The sequence below is a fragment of the Solea senegalensis genome, linkage group LG8 (assembly GCF_019176455.1).
Source record: "Solea senegalensis isolate Sse05_10M linkage group LG8, IFAPA_SoseM_1, whole genome shotgun sequence".
Taxonomy (NCBI): domain Eukaryota; kingdom Metazoa; phylum Chordata; class Actinopteri; order Pleuronectiformes; family Soleidae; genus Solea; species Solea senegalensis.
This window is the reverse complement of record NC_058028.1, coordinates 8306920-8326054: the sequence shown is the minus strand read 5'-3', so window position 1 is coordinate 8326054 and position 19135 is coordinate 8306920. Positions and strand designations below refer to the sequence as shown.

Below are 19135 nucleotides of genomic sequence, written 5' to 3'. Positions count from 1 at the left end.
AAATGCATATTTAACAATTACGTCTAATTTTTTTTTTACGGGAGCGGGGTGATGCTACCCTCCAGTCCGTCTTCTTAACCCCCATTTAAGTGAGAGTATCACAACATACCTAATTAGGAACTTTTCTTTTTAATCACTTCCTTAAACCCATAGCCTTTGATGTGTTCTGTATAGAATATCAAAGTCAAATGAGGCTGTGATGTTTTCCATTAAGGATTCCCTTTAAGGATTTCCCAAGGGGCAAGTTGGACGTCTTCGTGACGGTGCAGAACGTTGACCCCATAGTTTGTGGTCCACCGGGGATTTTACAGAGTAGCTTGTCTTCTCACAATATACGATCTCTGACAAGTCGTGCCTCTCGTACGTTCGACGCAGCCAATCACAGCCAGCGCCTCAAGGTTAGTGACGCAGCACAGAGCGTGCTATTACTGACGTCGCTGCCGGTTTGACAACAACCGTTGGTCGGGTTTTCTTTCGCGGTTCGTCTGTGTTCTGTTTTCAGGCGACATGAACAGCGTGGGCGAGTCCTGTACGGACCTAAAGAGGGACTACGACCAGTGCTTTAACCGCTGGTTCGCCGAGAAGTTCCTGAAGGGGGACCGGAGCGAGGACCCGTGCACCGAGACCTTCCGGAAGTACCAGCGGTGTGTACAGAAGGCCATCAAGGAGAAAGACATCCCGGTCGACGGGGTGGAGTTCATGGGTCCCAACAAGGACAAACCCGAGAGTTGAGGATGGGGGAGAGGTCACCGGTACCGGTACCGACACCCGGACACTGTGCTGCGTCCACGACTCCACTGAGCATGCGCAAAAGCGAAGTTGACGCTGCGCGTTCATAAATACCTGCTGCAGCTGAAACAGAAGAATGACGCGGCAGGTATTTGTGACGATGACGCTTTAGTTTTAGAAGTTTGCCAAACAAACAAGAAAATAAACATATCAACAACAAAAAATGTCATCCCACTTCCAGTGACGTCAGCATTTACAGTTTTTTCATCTTGGACTGAAAACTTTTGGACGTCAGAAATAAATATCTTCATATATTTTACGATTGGAGTCTTTGTTTGAGGACATCACCGTGGACACAAAAGGAACAGTGAAGGACATCTGTGTCTTCCACCTTCAGATTTAAAGAGAAGTGACATAAGTCAGAATCAGCTGCTCATGTAAATATCGATGATGCCTATGTTCTGACGAATGTCTGTAAATCTAAGTTCATTTTGTTTTTAAAATACAATTCACATTTGTTTTAAAATACACTTTGATTCAGTGAGATTTTTGTCTTATTTTTCGATTGAAGCAGCTCACAGGTGATGAAAGCAGTGCGTCACTGACTGTTTTAAAGACACCAATAAGGTCTGGTGTGACTTTTGTCTTTTTGACCCAGGGGCTGGTCTCACAGGCAGCCTGAAGATGGCTCCTCAAACCATCCAGCTATCCATCGTCTACCACTTTATCCTCCATATGAGGGTTGTGGGGCCTGGTGCCAATCCCAGTTGTGAAAGGGCAAAAGATCACCAGTCCATTGGGGGCTAACATATAGAGACGAACAACCACACACCTATGGTCAGTTTGAGTGTCCAATTAATGTCTGCATGTTTTAACATGTTGTTAGACACAAACTTTTACCTACAAAAGTAAGCAGAAACAATTGATTCAGTCAAATTAGTTTGACACAATTTATTGTTAATTTATTGTATTTATTGTGTTTCTGCTCATTGGTTTTTACATTAAATTTTTATTTTTTGTTTAGTGACATCTTGACAAACATTGCGTTATATCAAACTGATTTCATAACGCAAAATGACACTGGCAAACAATGGTGACACGCAGTGGCGATTTTGGTCTGGAAATTCTGGTGGGGCCATGCATGAACATCTTATAATGCAATCCAGGAATACCACATATAATTTTCATACATGACCTGGTTTTGTCTTTTCCCTCTTGAGAAATGATTCAATCCTCCAGCCGATGTGGTTCTAAACGTTTGATCTCCAACTGCTGCTCAAGTAGTCAAGTGCTGAATCGCACACTAGCTAGGTAATCAACTCGATTCATCATGTAATGAATGAATGAAGCAAGACCTGTGCAGTGCATGCCCTTGCTTCAAATCAGCCAATATGAAGTGGGCCCCACTGCCGAAACTGAAGTGCGCAGTGCAATCTCAGCTGTGCCACACCGAGCGAAAACGGAGGCGCAGCATCAGGCACAACCAACTATTCACATACAACTACACTACAAAGTGCCTACAGAGGAAATTGCGTTCATCAAAGGAAAACTGCAGACATTTCATTGGGGATAAAGTTGAATTTATTAAGTTGTGCTCAACAACATTTTTGACACAGGAAAACTTATAAAAGCTTATAATCCTCCCCTGCACAGCAGCGCTTTCTGGTGGGGCCGTGACCCTTGTGCAAAGACGCCATTGGACACATACACAAAAAACAAAAAAACGTAACACAATGAGCAGGTTTTTTCTACTTATGTAATGGTGGTACTACAGTGACCTTTACAGACTATTATAATTTATATAATACGTTTATATCTATAACTCCTCCCTACCTTGGTACCACCATCATTTTCACCATTTCCTAACTTTTCCGTCTTGTCTTCATAATCTATTTCCCTCTCTTTCGCATCATTTTATTTGTCATTACTTTCCTCTTTACTTTTGTGTTTGTCTTCTTTCTGCTCGATTTGATAAAGGCTTCCTTTCCCTTCATACTTGTACCTGGAATAACATCCGTCTCCCCCCGTTGTTTTCCTTTCTACTATTTTCCCTCCCGATACACTGTTGATTTTCCAGAAAACTTACTTAGTTAATACAAATTCACCACAATCAACTCATTGCTAGTGCTTCTTTTCATGATGCACGATAATATTATACTATATATTTTATAAAACATTACACTGTTATGAAACTAACACTCATCCAGCAGATATAAATTGCAGTACAGCAGTGAGAGATACAGTTGTGCCATTCACCCATTCACACCCATTCACTCACACAACGCATCTATGTGCAGCGCATTTTCTTTTTTATACCAATCTTTTTATTCGTTTTTTCTTCTCCAGACAAAACAAGGCAATTTATACAAGGCAGTAGTATCATGACATATGCATGGTAAACTGAAATTTAAACTTTAAAGAAAAGAAAACCCCAACAATAACCCTCATACCCTCCCATTGCCCACCCTCCAACTTCCCGATGAGGTTATGGTGAAGTTTACCACTGAATGGTGGTTAGTGCAGGTACAACATGACATACACCTTTTCAACCACTCACCATTCACACGCCGCAGCTGTCAGGCGCAATGTGGGGTTAAGTTGCGCCTGACAGCTCTACCACTGAGCTATTGTTGCTCCTGGTAATAATAATTCAATTTTTTATTTTTTTTTAAAAAGGTACTGAGGTACTGACACATTGTCAGTACATTGTTTGTTTCTGATAAACAACCATTGTTTCACTCTAGTGTGTCCACGTGTGTGTGTCTGGTGGGGAGGTTGGGTGGGAGGGGGATGGGCAGTACTGGCTGTTCATCATCATGAGAACAGTACTCAGATTACTGAGGAAAGTCTCTGCAGTTTGCTCTCTCAGGAGTTCACACTGACGACACCCGGTCTCCTTCTGTGGACAACACACACACACACACACACACAAATAATCTGAGTTCAAGGACAAGGATCCATGACCTCTCTGTTTTTTAAATGGGTGTTTTCCATTTCCTATTTGTGCACATCCACAGTGTCTTTTTTTCTCTGGGTTTATTTTGAAAAAGACAATACAGACAATAAATCATTTGGTGCAAAGAGCTGTTAAGCTGCTAACTAGGTTCAGTGATCGGTGCAGCAGGACTTACCCTTAAACTTAACTTAACTTAACCACTTATGGCCCTTTTCCACTATGGACCCGGGTTGCCTCGTGTCAGCACGGTTTAGGTTGCATCTCCACTACAAAAAAAGTACCTACTCAACATGGGCGGAGTCATCATTGCACGGCTGCATGAAACTGCGGTGACTTGGTTTTACACACAATTACACACAATTCTGGTACCCTGTGTGCGAAAGACATCATAGTCGCAATGTTTGCAAGTTTGATTCCACCCCTGGCTGATTGTACTTAATTCAATTGTAAGTCGCTTTGGATAAAAGCGTCTGCTAAATGACATGTAACGTAATGTAACCCACGTTTTAGGATTGTTAAGTAGTTTTAACTAATATACAGTTCGGCATTGTTCAGCTTGATTTCTGTGTCGGCGGTCTCTTACTGTGACAGCACTCTGACTAATCAGTGGCTGGCAGTCTGGAGACGTCGCGCATAGTGCGCATAGTACTCAGTGCGCTTACCAGGTACTATGCTATTGGAAACACAACTTAACCACACCATGCCGAGGCAAGGCGAGTAGAGCCGGTGGAAACATGTCATTAGGTTTTACATACCAGCACCTGGAATTTTTGTATCCAGGCGACTTTCTGGAGCCATGCAGACCTTTATCTGTTCATAGAGTTTCTTGTGTGCCTCCTCAACCTTCTGTTTTATACGAGCTTGGCATTCTACCATTGTGCTTTGTGTGTGTGTATTTTTATTTAACATGATACAGTGGGCTGAACTCTACATGCTTGGGCACAGCATGCCATCAGTGCATAACAGAACCAGGGTGGAACAAAGAAGTATGAAAGAGAAATGACCTATGTTTTAAATATTTCAATCTTTAAGTGTGTGTATTGTCATGAATCTGTGGTCAGCCTTTCACCTGGTTGAAGGACTCCGCCAGTCTCTTCAGTTTCATGTTGAGTTTGATTCCTCGGTTCTTCACAGTTATCCACTCCCACTCCTTATTGAGGACTTTGATTTCATCGGCAAAACACCTGAAGGTGGAGCTGGGACAATTCTGCTGGAGAGAGACAGAGCTTTTATTGAAGTGGACACATTTCTGAATCAGAACAGCCCTCGTTCCGACCGGGTCATGAACCTGGGACAAGAGGCAAGAGTGCCAACCACTACACCGACCGTGTGGCCCAGGTATATTAGTCATTTTCCATTTTGTGCAAGAGCAGATTCACGTGTTCCTCCGTAGTAAATAGTCTGTAACACTTTACCTTCAGTGTTGACGACCACTCAAAACACTGTACACTACAGTACACCCATCCATTCACATTCAGACATGTTCTATTACACAGCTGTTGGACTTATTCACAGGCAGCTGGTACAGTCATCAGGAGCAACCTTTGAGTTATTTGTCTTGCCACAGGGACATGTAAGAAGACAGAAGTTTCAGTGTTTTTAAAATTAAGTTTCCAAAACACTGTCAATTGTTGATTTATGAGATTGCCACACCTATATTCTTAATTCCAGTTTATACATCCTAGGTGTATTTCGACACTGATTCATTTGGATGAGGCCTCACCATGTAAGATGCCGTAGTTCCATGCTGTCAGATCTTCTGTTTTTGAAATGCAATGTTTACAGTGTCTTTTGACTAGTTTTTGTGAATTTACTGCATTGTTTGTATTAAATGTAAAACAATTTAAATTCTGAGGGGCACACTTCCAAAGTGAAATGTGATTTTGTTCTTATTGAAATGGCAGCAACTTTCATTCACTCAAGTGCAGACCAATGAAGACTTGACTGCAACACAGGTGTTTACCTGGTAGTCTTGGGGGGTAGGTGTGTACAGTTTGCAGCCCAACTGCACCTGCGGGGAGAGGGAGAAAGTCAGACATAAACATTTATTTAATGTGATTTTGTTTTCAGTTGGTGATCTAAACTGCAGCCAGCCACGACAAGGTGACTCAGATGATTTGACATCTTTATGGACAGTCAATAATAGCCAATACAACACATAGGAGTTGTTGGTCGACCTCTGCCTCCATCAGTAAGTTACGATTTATTATTTTATTATTACCCGGGTGACATTGGACTTTGGTGCAGGATAGTGAGTGGATTACAAAGCATTACAAATGTAAGGTTCCTAATGGAAAAGGCTGTCTAACCTATTCTTGAGGTATGATTAATTCATGCTAATGTTTATTAAGTGAGCCTTTTGTTCAGTGGCTGAAATTTTGTGGGGGGGTTTCTGTGCCTGCAAACAGCTGTATGCAAGACACTGACTTTGTGTTAGTACCTGTGTTCCCCTACTGCCCTATGACTAAATGTATGCCATGTATACTCCAGTTGCAGTAGTCATTTAGAAGTTGTACATATTTTACGTATAACCTATACTGTCACAAACAGAGCTCTCGGACAAGTCTGTTCTCCTTTAGCAACAGCAACTCTTCCTCTGTTAAAGCTGGCTCCTGCACCAGGCATCAGGCATGTTCTGCTCTCTCTGACCTGAACAGCCATTAATCAATAACTACTTTTTAGTCCTACAGGGAAATTAAGTCTTCCAATCAAGCCCTTATAAAGCAATAAAAAAAAAAGATAAACAAAAACATGCTGTTAGTCTCATTAAATTGTAAATGGAACATGTAGTATAACGATTCATCATTAACAGCTTAAAGCCATTGCACAATGTCTACGGCCTCAGCCAAGTTTGCTTTCGTTTGCATCGTTTGACAGATGACAACAGCTCGTGTGATGAGTCAGTCTTGTCTAAAAACAGTAAATATACAGTATATAGACTGAAGGACTGACCTTCATAGCCGTGAACAGCATGCGCGAGCTTAGTTTTTGTTGAACACTAATGGCGCATTTCCACCGGCTCTACTCGCCTCGCCACGCCACGGTTTAAATAGCGTTTCCACGAGCATAGTGCCTGGTAGCAGACCTGCTCCGCTTACACACAAATCAAGCCGAACAGCGCCGAACTGTAGATCACTTAAAACTACTTGACAATCATAAAAACGTGGGTTAATCTCCAACAACTACCAGGGATATTTAACCGGAGTCTCGTAGTGCAGTGGAGGAGTGGTGTATTTACGGACAGCGCCGCTGATCGTGCGCGGCATCAAAGGCCGTTGCCGCTGTTGTCTGTGGAGTAGGAGGCTGTACTCCGGAGACGTCGAAGTCTTTTCAATTATATTTGACTCAATTTAATTCAACTACACAAAGTGTTTGGTGATTCTAAATCAGGCGTTAAACTACTTTAGTTGAATATTGCAAGGCTATCTTCTTCTGACCTTATATACACTAAGTAACATTATTAAAACATTGTCAAATGATCTAAACACTCCTTAAAACAAATTATTATGATATTAGTCTCCCTTAGTTCACTTTCACTTCAGTGGTTAAAGCAACAGGTACACGAGTGCTCTACAACAGAAGCTGTTCAATTTATAAAAGTATAAAATTGAGCAGCTTCAACAGCAGCTCATTCTGAAGGAGATGAACATATCGCCTGCAGCACAGTCTGCCGACACATACTTCTGCACACACTCAGATCTTGAAGTTTGACGAATACATGCATGTACTGGGCCAAATAAACAAGTGAGTGAGCTACGACTATAAATATGCAGTTATGTAACAAATGCAGCTGCGTTCGCGTCCCTTAGTGAATCGATATGTGAGCAAGATAAAGTTTTAATTCAACATGAATTTGCTGATATGAAAGAAAAAAAAAAGTAAATTCATACCAGATCTGGGGTTTTTGTGATGAGGTGCTGGACCTGCCTGATGGTATCCTGAGTGCAGAGTGTGTTAGCCGGTTGTGGCTTCAGGGCGAGCAGACAGACAAAACACAGAATGACAATCATGAGAGCTAACCTCCCTCTCCACATGGCAGAGCGTCATCTGCCTCACATGGCCTCTCACACTATGGCATCCTCTTGATGGACAGAAAATTGATTTTTTTATGTCCAGAAGGTTCACAGCAGTCACGGCTTGGAGGTCTTGATGCGACAGGAATGCATGTCAGGAGTTGAACTGAACTGTCAGAGTCCTGTTCCTGAGAGTCAGATCAAGCGAGTGCTTCTTCAGCTGCCACACCTGGATAGTTCTCCCGAATGTGATGTTAAAGTCCTGACATGAAAAGTATTGTTAAGTGTGGATGTGTCTTTTAAAAGGCACAAAAGTGTGGCTTAATGTGGCTGCTGAATGCCGTGTTCACACCAGATTAAGTTTAATTTCCATTTGCTGGAAACAACCTGGTCTGGATGGAGGAAGGAGGGTCAGACAGACGAGCTCTCAGCCTCTGCGTTTCTTCCTTATCTGTCACATTCCTCTCTGTTGTTGTCTGTTTTATGTTCTTACTCCTCCCATTCCTCCTCCTCCTTGATTTCACTTTTCCTGATCTCCCACCTCTTTTCTTTTATTACTGCATTCACATATTTGTACGCAGCAGTAGTAGATATAGTGATGACAATATAATTGGCTTGAACAATCGACCTTTGGACAATTTTAGGCACACATTTGATAATCCACAAATAACTAACTACTCTGCAGCGACACAGTAAGGAAGTATAGAAATTCTAGTCCATGCATTGAACAGTGTTTTTTATTTTTATTTTACTTTTTCTTAATTATTTTACAAAAAAAAACCTCACTCACGCAATAATTATAATAAGGTCCTGAAATGACTGAGGTTGTCATTCAAGGTGCAGACACATGCTTTATGATCAGACACATGCAAATCTTCCTGTCATTTTAGAGGACATTTTAGAGGTTTTCATGGATAGGCTTTTGGAAATGATGCCACTATTTGCATTCACTTCCTGATTAATTAATCTCTACTCGACACACAGCGCTATTAAATCTGTTGTACCAGAGTCCACTGACAAAATCAGTGTTCATCATCAATAGACCAGAACATCAAATGTACAAATCACTTTGTTTTGGTTTGTCACCACACACCTTTATTTTTCAAGTTCATATTTCCATTTCATCAAGTCCCAAAAACACAAGTCCAAACAAGTTACCAGCACTACACCGAAACCCTCACATCTCACTGGTGGTTTTCATCTTATACTTCCACGCATTTCTAATTAGTGTGAATGGTAAGTCAACATTCACAATACTATTTTCCATTCCTGTTCCATTCTTGTTTTTGCTCCTCACATCACTTTTCGGTCACAACCTCCTTCCAACATTTTCATAATTTCCATTGTCACAGCAGCATTTTCTGCCATGGCAAATTCCACTGTTTTGGGTTTACTGAGTGACAGTGACCTCTTGTGGATGTATAATTATGACGGGGCTGAAGGAGAAAAAGGAGTCTGGACATTTTCTAGAGATTACTGTTTACATACAAAGAGAACAAAGCGGGAGAAAGTCTCGGTAGGATGTGTTCACAATAGCAGAACACTCAAGACGAGAGGTGGAGAGGAAGGATGTTTGCCTACTTATTTGCTGTGAATTATCTGGAGCTTTTCCTGCTTTGTTCTCACAGGCGTTCACTCAGATATTATCTGGACATCTGACTAGGGAACTGGAAGGTGAAATCTGCATCACACCTCACATACAGCCACTCATGTGGACTTCAGTGCAGGTCTGAAAGAAGCTATTGGGAGGTCGGAGCAGACAAATAGGTCAACAAAAACATTACTCTTTTAATCCAATAAAAGTGAAACAGTAAAATCGGTTTATTTTAAACATAGGTATTCTATATAAATTGTTGTTTTTTGTTGTCATTTAAACCTGCAGTTGTCAGGATATCAATAAAACAAGACTTTTCATTTACAAGTGGGTCTCTTACCTGAGAGGTTCAGGTACAGTGTGAACACTTGCTAAAACCACCATTGACAGCATTTGGCTTGATGTCTGGGAAAGTTTTGATAAGAATGACTTTTGATCACATCTTGTAACAACTCTAACGAACATTGGCACCGAGAGAAAAAAAAAATCGAGAGAAAAAAAACAAAGATATTGGCTTGGTCTGAAGAAGAAAAACAACTTGGCAGACACGTCATTTGAAACTGACTGACACACGCGCGCGCGCACACACACACGCACACTCACATGCACTCGCAAAGGACACTGTGCAAAATACCAACATTATGTTAAGGATATTAAGTGCCAAAGATAATAAGACTAACTTCATAAATAAACAATAAAATAAAAATAATTAAAAAAATAATGAAAGATTAATAAAAACAAAACACTGCTATCACAAATCTTAAAGACTGACCTCAGATAATCAAATAAAAACATAAACAAACAGCAATAATAATCCATTAGTAACTATGATTGCATCAGCACTGGATGGACGTTGGCCCTTCAAAGTGTCTGTTTGCAGGTTTCACTCCTTATCTCATTCTGATGTGTGGTTGTATGAGGTACTGACATACAGATAATGTTGACCATGCCTCTTTGTGATTTCAGCAAGAGACAAGCAGGCACACATCCAGTGTACTCCTAGTGCCGGTCCCAAGCCCGGATAAATGGGAGGGTCAGGAAGGACTGTCCTATCTCATGTGGTCACAAAAGATGCATCCAGGCTGCAATTTGGTGTGAACAGTTGTCCTTAATGTTGTCCACATGAGATTGGAACACTGAGGACAGATATTAGTTCCAGATCTGTGTCAGTGCCTCACACAACCACATTTCAAACAGCTCAACTATCCCTTTTAACAGGCTTTTACAAAAAAAAGTCAGAAAGTAAACTGTCCACTGAACAGATGTGAGACCAGCTTTCCAATCCAGATTTCCACATCTTTAAATTCTTTACATGCAGCTCTGGACATTCAGGGTTTTGGCTTCTCACAGAACAAGATCAAAGCTAACTGATATATTTCCAATGATGGTTTCATACAGTAACTCTTATCTCTTTACAACATTAGGATCTTTATAGGATTTCCACTGGCATCCACAGTCCCGGGATGAAATCCTCAGAAACCATTATGTGAAGGCAACAAATCATCTAGCTTTCAAATCCATGATATTATATTCCTCAGATGTAAACTTGTTCTCAGGTCAGATTAAGTCATGTTTTGACATTTAAAAACGTACATTTTTCAAAATGGATTTGTGAATATTTTTTAATAGCTCAAACAGTGGTTCAAGTCCAAGCCTCTTTGTTTTATTTGGCCATGAAAGTCAGAGGCCTCCTTTCCAATATCTGATATTTCTAATGAAGAGGGGGAGGAAGGTGGGAAAGTCCATTAATGCTTACTCTCCTCACCATCTGCCCTTGTACTGGGCCTCCCCCACTGGCTCCACCTTGCAGTGTTTGGGTCAGGCTAACTTGGGGGGTGCTGAAGGAGGTTATTCTGCCACTCCCAGCAATCTGGAGATTGACTGTGGTAGCATAGCTGGTCTTCTGGTTCCCTGGTTTCATGGGAGAGGAAATGGAAAAAGGAAAGGATGATGAACTTGAGGGCAAGGGGGAGTGGTTTGAGGATGCAGGCAGTGTTTTGCTGGGAATTTGGACCTGAGGTTGTGGTTGAACTTGGAATGGGTAGTTCAGGTGCTCAAAGGAGGTAGGTGGAGGAGATGTCATGCCTGAGGAGGACAGGGTCAGGCAAGAAGAGGAGAGTTTTTGTTCATGGAGGGGCCGGGCAACATAGGCGCAGATGAGCTGGTTACGACAGTTACCCTCTTCTACCTCTGGGTCTCCCCAGTCTGTCTGACTGTCTGATGGAGCCGCAGGGTACAGAAAAGAATGAGAGACTGGGGAGAGAGAAGGAGATGAGGCAATGATAGTGGAAGCATCACTTGTATTAAGGCTATCAGCCCCATTATATTTGTTGGAAAGCTCTTGTACGTCAGGCCAGGGCACACTGGTGAAATGCTGCCCGCCAAGCGTGCCCTTTCCTGATGTAAGCTTGCCAGGTGAGAGGGGTGATTGAAGCCCAGCTCGAGGACTGAGGCAGGATGGTGAGCTGTTATACGAGGACCATCCACTCCTTGGACTGGTTGGACAAGACTCCTGCTGGTCACAGGGCCCTTGACCACTTCCACTTGAAGCAAAGGACCTATGATGGCTCTCTGTCCATGAGCGGCGCAGTGCAGTAGAGTTGCTCCGGGCTGGGCTTGGTGGTCTGTCAGCCAAGTTGGAGGAGAAAGACCTATGGAGTGTTTGGGGGGTAGTAGGATGGGGTCGGGAAAGGGTGGAGGCTCCACAACTTCGCAGTTGAACCAAAGAGGAAGAGGGAAAAGAGGCTCCCTCCACTGTTGGTGGGCTTAGGGAGGGAGAATAGGAAGATGGAGGAAATCTAGCTTTACTAGGTTGAGGTGCTGCAACATTATTTGTCCACATGTTTGCTGACACACCAATGGGTGGCGGGGAGAGAATACGAGGGCTCAGACAAGAGGAGGACAGCACAAATGCTGAACTTGCTGAAGAGGCTGTGGATAGCTCTAATGTAAGACCAAGTGGATTATTGGCACTTGCACCTCCTGCCCTTGCACTCCGTGGGTGGGGAGGTTTGTTTGCCATTGGGGAGGTATAATTATGTTGGAGAGGAGGGGAGCAGAGGCGAGTAAATGCAGCAGGGGTCGGGGAAGGTGTTGGGGACTGAACTCGTGAATTGGGCTCAGATGCAGAAAAAGGCCGAGCTACACGGTTGTGAGACCCCAAGCAGAGAGGATCATGAGTTTTTTGAATTCCTACACCATTAGTGCCACTATTGGCTTGTGGCATGTTCTGTGGACTTCTTGCCCATCCCCTGTTACTAACAGCACCATTAATGAAACAATTGCTCTTATTGTTTTCATTGCTGAATACAGTGGTTAAACCAGTGAACCTATTGTTGTTGTTATTGTTTGAATTCTGTGGTGAGTCATTTTTGGAATGAAGGAATGATGGTCGGGGGGGAGGCGAAGAAGACTGATGATGGGCCATACTCATACATGGGGAGGGGGAGCGATGCGAAAGAGAGGAAGGAGGTGATTGAGCAAGTGACAAAGAGGGATAAGAGGACTGGAGAGAGGACGGTGAACACCTTGGATGTTGGTACCCATCCATAGTGCACCCGAGCTGGACATAAACAGGTGTACTGCAGCTCTGCTGATTGGACGTGAGTTTTGGGGAGGGGGAACGCCGTCGTAGATTAGATGAGGGTAAGAGTGGAGTGGAGGAGGGGCTGTGACTTACTGAATTTATGGGTGGGGCTTGTTGCTGGACAGCATTCTGTTTGGCCATACTCTGACTGATGGACTGACTGATACAGGAGGCAGCTAAGGATCTGGTAAAAACAGAGGAAGAGGCAATGGGGGAAGAGCAGGAAGATGGTGTAGGGGAACAAGGAAGACCTGCTCTTCCTGATGAAGACCTCACTGAAGAAAAAAAGGATGGGGTGGAAGTAGTGTGATGTGTAGGAGAAGAGACAGGTGGGTGTCTCACTGAGGACACCCTGTCAGAAGAGGGGGTAGGGGATAAACAAGAAAGAGCCCCAAAGACAGTGTTTGGGGAAGTGTAGCCTTCCACAGATACAGTGGATGGAGAAAATGCTGGAATAACCCTGAATGGTGAGGGGCAAGGAGGTGCTTGGAAAGAGTAGGAAGAGGAAGGACAAGCCCTAACAGGAGAAGGAGAGTGGTGTCTGAGCCTTGGTCTGAAAGCTGAGGGGGCTGGGTTGAGTTCTGTCTCCTGGCTAGAGGTGGCCATCACTGGCTTCGGTTGCTCCACAAGGTTGACTGTCTCTGTTAAGGGTCTGGAAGGTGGGCAGGTGTCTGACTGAGGTGTTAGACTGAAAAGGGTCAGAGATCCCAAGTCCTGCTGGTCTTGTTCCCTGGATATGACAGAAAATCAAAGATCAAAACGAGCTTTACATTTAGCTATATCACACATAAGAGTATGAGAGTACACACAGTTAAGGCAGCTTTTCAGAACACTAATTTACTAAGGTGCGATTTTGGCAGCCAATTTTCCAGTAAGTTGACAGATACTTCACATTAGCACACAAGTGCAACAGACCATGATGTGGCTGGAGGCAAAATCCCTGCTGGTTACAAGCCAATGCATACAATTGGCCTGGTTTAACCTTGATAAGATGTAACTTAGTACATCTTACACTATGTGTGTGTGTGTGTTGCATGCACTTGTATCTGTGTATTTATATTCTGTATTTTGAGTGGAAATTAACTAGTAGCTAAATCTATTAAAATAAAGTGAACTAAACTAAACATTAATCAATAAGTCAGCCAGATAGCAGCTTGATGAAGCTGATATTTCTGCACTTTATCAGAAGATTATAAGATGAATAAACCAATAATATTAGTAATATTAGGACGTTTAGATTTTCATATTTAAAAAACATTTCTGAGCTCCAAAGAAAAGAATTAGAGAGTATGGCTTTATATAAACTTGTAAGTGGAAAACTGTGAATGATGTTCATGCATTCATAAAATTAATTTCAATTCATATTCTCTTTTTAATCTCTTACAAAGCACTGACAAACAGCAAAAACAGCATGCTCTTCTAACATGGTGATAAACACCATGTCTTACCTTTGGTATTTAGTCATCATAACTTGTGTTTAAGATAAAAAACAAATCCGGTCTATCCAGCTAATGTACTGACTCCTTTGTGAACTGTTTGTCCACCTGAGCCAAGGGGGTGGAGCATATTCATAGGTCAATTAAAAAGCAGGTGTCATTGGCTTAAAAACTATTAAGAACTTGCTATGATTAGCTTACAGTAATTATTATAATTTAATCTGCCACAGACATACCTATATTCTTTTGGAGTGGTGTTGTTGACAGTCACAATGTTAGACAGACCACATTTACCCATACTGGTGGGTAGGTCTGGTGGCCTCTGGCTGGTGAATGTTGGAAGAGAGTCTATAGACTGCAATGATGGAGAGTGCTGTTGAGGAAAGTTTGATTCTGAATATTGAACTGATGGCCTTTGTGTTGTCATTGCTCTTGCTTTCTGATAATTCGTGAATGGGTGACCAGAAGCCTGAGAGGGGTCAAGGTTCACATGAAAAGGTAGACTCAGGGGTGAGGGCAGTTCTTTTGATGACCTCAGGTGAGGCGGCTCCTCTGAAAAGATCACAGTTGAGCCCTGTAGAGCCATCTTGGTTTGTGATGAAGAAGTTGGATCATGCATTGCCTCATCTTTCTTTGGCCATCCAGAGGCCCTGGACGTGTTGGTGGCACCTCCTTCCTCCAGGTGGGACTGCTCTCCTAAGTGAGGCTCTGCAGGATACTGGCTCTGTGTACATTCCACTATCAGAACCATCTCTCCTGGGAATGCCTCACCATCCATGTCCTTTAAGCAAACCAAATATTCAGGGTGTGCTGGAACACTATGTACATCTTTGGTTGATGCATTTTGTGTAGTTGGTGTATCCTGCTTATATCTGTGTGGAGGCTGGGTCATGATGTTTCCACATAGTGTGTCTTCTTCTGAATAAACAGGATGTCCAGCATCTCTGCTCTGCTTTGACCTGCTGAAAATCAGGAGAAGACAGAATCTATTGAATATAAATCATGACTAAAATGAAGCCACTAGTGTTGTGCCAGTTCCCACTTTAAAAGTGGTTGAAAGTTGAAATTTCTGTTTGTTTCATGATTCATACTTAAAGTTTGAAGTGCTTTCCCACGACTGATTATAAACGGACATACCAACTCTCGCAAGAGTGAACTTTACTCTGTTCACTGCTGATAAACTGTTCAGTGTAGCATTTTCAAAAAACCTTCACTTTGATGAGGGAAGGTACATTATTTTAATTTACCATTCACAAGTAAATGTTGTCCACTCACCCATCTTTTCTGTTTGTCCCTTCAGTATCCACATAAACCTCTACATCCTGATCTTCAGTTTGTGCACGGAGGTGATGCCTGGGTGCTGTAGAAGCCACAGCTCTTTCAGTGGAGCAGTGGCCTGGGATGTAGGTGTTAGCCTGGATTTCACTGGATGATTGTTCTCTTATTGTAGTCGATGGATTTTCTTCAGAGTTCATCTGGGAGCTAACACCTGATCTGCAGCCCCCGGCAGAGATGAAGTCCCTGGGCCTGGAGAGGGTAAATTTGTTTGCCTGCTGGTGATAGGCTGGAGTTAGCAGCTCTTTGACAAATGTATGACCAAACAACAGAGGTTCACAGGGGGTCGTCACTGTCTCTTGGAATTCTAGAGGGCAAAAACACAAAACAACAGATTATAAAGACCACAGCCATATAGGGTCAGTCAGAGACCACATCCATAGTACTATGTTTTCATTTGAAAAAGGCATTTTAGGATAAAAACTATCCACATAAGCATAAACAAGCATATTGGAAGTTATCTACATCCACACAAAATGTTTCAAGTGTTATTTAGGTGCTAAACAATGGGTAGTGAGTAGTATGGGCAGCAGGCATATACTGCAGACAGCAGTATGAGGACATACCCAGAGTCAGAATGTTGTACACAATTAAAAAAGATATGTGTCCAACAAGCTTAGGGCCCAACGTACCATCTGTCAGGCTCTCAGATCTCATGAGCTGACTCTCTTCCTGAATCCTCTGGTTCTCCCAGGTCACGGTCTGGGTCTGGCTTTGGAAATGAGTTTTTGTCTGACTCCCCATCTGACTTTTAGTCTGTTTCTGATATTGCTGTCTAATTTGTGTTGTGGTTTGGCTCTGAACTTTGGTCTCAGAGGGACCATGGGGTCCTGGTTTGCCTTCTGTGCAGATAACAGATTGACTGATTTCCATTTGGTGTTGCACTTGCTGCCAGTGTTTAGCTGGGATTTGGTTTTGAGTTTGAGAATGAACTTGTGGCTGGCTTCTAGTCTGAAGCTGAGGCGAATGGCTAGATGGTCGAGATGAACCCAGTGACTGGTTCCATGCACCATAGGCTCGTTTCTGATGCAGTGGGACCTTCATGGTGCTGTGTTTAGCGCCGTACATCCGCGCCAGTGTTTGGACCTTGCTCAGAATACGTTCAGAGTTTTCAATGAGCACAGTGTCCACTGCTGGACTGGACTCAAATAACCCAATACCTGCTATGTCTGACCCCATGCCCTCAAACAAGGCACGGTTCGCAGTAACAATCTTTGAGTGTCGGGACCATCGACCAACATTTATCTGGCTAGAAAGGCCTTCAATGTCCTTACTGGTCTTGGTCAGGTCTCTGTTCTTGTTGGTTGTCCCAGTGGAATGACCTTTAGTCTCAATGTTTTGAGATTGTTCTGTGAGTGACTGAGATGCGGATATTGTGAAGCTTCTCTTTGGTTTTACTTGGTCTGGTTCATGATCATTCTCGTCAGCTTGGTTTCCAGTACATGTTTCGGTGGTTTCATCTATGTTTGTGTGATGTTTGGATGAAGACAGTCCCTCGCCTTGCTGCAGTTGTCCACCTTGCTCCCCAGTAACCACACCACTCATCTTTTCTTCCTCCTGTTCCTTTAGTCTTTCCTCCGATGGTTCTTTGCAGATGCTTCCATTCTGATCCTCAATTGTTGTCTCTTCTCCAACAGGCCTGTTTTGGTCTAAATGCGGATTCTGTGTATCAGTATCCTCTTCCTGCATTGTGGCATAGGCTGATGTCTTCATTTGACTTTCTTCATCAAAATCCGACGAGCTGATCGGTTTATGTGCACATCTATCATTCTCTGTGTCACCTGATAGTGGAGTTGGGGAACACATCGGGGTAGTGTGAGAATAGAGATCATTCTCTTTGGATTGCCCACTCTCGGTCTCTTCCTGATGACCACTCACATCAAAGCGTGACACAGACTCCTTCACTAAGCCAGATGGGATTTGTGAGAAACTGTTCCTTCTTCTTGATGGCAATCCTTCTCCTTGTTCCTCTTCTTCCTCCACCTTATCCTCTTCGGCCTCAGCTGCTGCTTCATAGTAACTACGTATTTTTTCAATGATTTTCTTGTCTCGCTTAGTGAGGTGGGAGCCTCTCGAAGGTGGAAGGCTGTTCTTGGTAGGGCAGAGAATGAGATCTGGATTTCGGGGGTGAGTTGTGACCTCAGGGATCTCCTCTTCCTTGGGTATATCACAACTGTTGCTATTCTCTTGCTCTTCCTCAGCTGAGATGGAGTCTGATGTTGGGGCAGTGATAATACCTTCTCCCTCAACTTCATCCCTTGTTTTACTTTCTTCTATCTCTTTCTGTACCCCTTCTTCTTGGTTCTCTCTATTTTCTTCCACTCCTTTTTCCACTTCACATGTTGCATTTTGACTTTCTTTGATCTCATTTGTTGTCGTCTCATTTTCTGTGCTGAGACCCTGGACTATGCTAACATCCTCCATCTCTGCAACTTCCTCCTCCTGTTGCCTCACAGGTCTTTCTTCTGGGCTGGTGAGGCAGGCCACTGGTGGAAGGGGGGAGGTGAAGTTCTCGCTGGTTGGAGACTGACTCTCTTTGAGCTGATCCAAAATCTGTTCACAGAATGATAGTATGAATAAAGAAGAAACAGCATTAGTATAACAGACCCTGTAGGGAAGTGATCATTGGTACATTAGTAAAGCTTTTTCTTTGGTGAATCAGGTTGTCCTATTAGACATCTAGAGGAACACAAACTGAATTTGAGTATTTTATGTTACTCATTTAGTATTCTCACTGTGGCATTGTTGTGAATGGTGCTGAGGCCCTCCCTGGCTCTGCTCTGGTTGATGAACTCAAGGATCTCCTCAGTGATTGAAAGAGTGGGAGGAGGGATTAGAGGGGCCATCTCCTCTTCTTCCTCGTCCTGATCATCAGAATAAAAAAATAAAAAAATATCTTTCAAAGTTTCGTTCGGTCAAATAATCTTTTGAATTTGTTACACCGTCACACAAACTCAATCAGGTCCAACCAGGGCTTTTCTCCCATCACACCATAGTTAAGTACCTCCTGCTCCTGATTCCGCCGTAGCTGCGGCGTTAGGGACAGTTCAACACGTTCAGCCTCCACCTCGATGACGGAGGACGCAAGTGTGCTGGTGCTGCCTGCTGAGCCCAGACTTTCAGCCTGGCACAACTCGCCCTCACTGCCCGCCTGCTGTAAAAATAAATTAACCACCTGTTCAGCATGAATATAACTACCTGGGCATTCATAACCTTTTTCATAGTGGTCAGCTAATTCCAAGAAGAGGTCTACTAATCAATTACTTGCTGGATGTATTTTGTATCATGCTTGTAAATGTGTTGTGTAGATGATACTTTGGTTTGTGTGTGTCTGTATGCTGTAATAACAGATAAACAAGTGGTCAACAAAGAGGCACAGTGTTGACTAGTGGTTTTGTGGAGTTGTATGTGTGTGTGTGGAGTCACACATCAGTAGAACAGGACAGAAACTGTGGTGCAGAGGAACTTCATAACTGAGCTATGACT

General features: G+C 43.0%; 2 protein-coding genes across 3 annotated transcripts in view; one reads left to right on the top strand and one right to left on the bottom strand.

Annotated features, from left to right (window-relative positions):
* Positions 1-71: 71 nt before the first annotated feature.
* Positions 72-1259, top strand: LOC122773569 (TP53-regulated inhibitor of apoptosis 1-B-like). Its single transcript, XM_044032335.1, has one exon. The coding sequence runs from the start codon at positions 508-510 to the stop codon at positions 730-732; it is 225 nt and encodes a 74-aa protein (XP_043888270.1). The 5' UTR covers positions 72-507; the 3' UTR covers positions 733-1259.
* A 7511-nt stretch (positions 1260-8770) lies between these two features.
* The window catches only part of plekhg2 (pleckstrin homology domain containing, family G (with RhoGef domain) member 2), a 60339-nt gene continuing 49974 nt past the window's right edge, over positions 8771-19135 (bottom strand). For both annotated transcript variants that reach the window (XM_044031711.1, XM_044031712.1), the window contains 6 exons: positions 18654-18803; positions 18385-18513; positions 16282-18202; positions 15590-15956; positions 14551-15276; positions 8771-13608 (listed from right to left, as the gene is read on the bottom strand). In XM_044031711.1, the coding sequence (XP_043887646.1) occupies positions 11004-13608; positions 14551-15276; positions 15590-15956; positions 16282-18202; positions 18385-18513; positions 18654-18803 (5898 nt within the window). In that variant the 3' untranslated portion in view covers positions 8771-11003. The remainder of the gene's footprint in view (positions 13609-14550; positions 15277-15589; positions 15957-16281; positions 18203-18384; positions 18514-18653; positions 18804-19135) is intronic.

Bases quoted from the DNA above. Each gene is read 5' to 3' on its own strand.
- LOC122773569 (XM_044032335.1), top strand. From the start codon at position 508: ATGAACAGCGTGGGCGAGTCCTGTACGGACCTAAAGAGGGACTACGAC.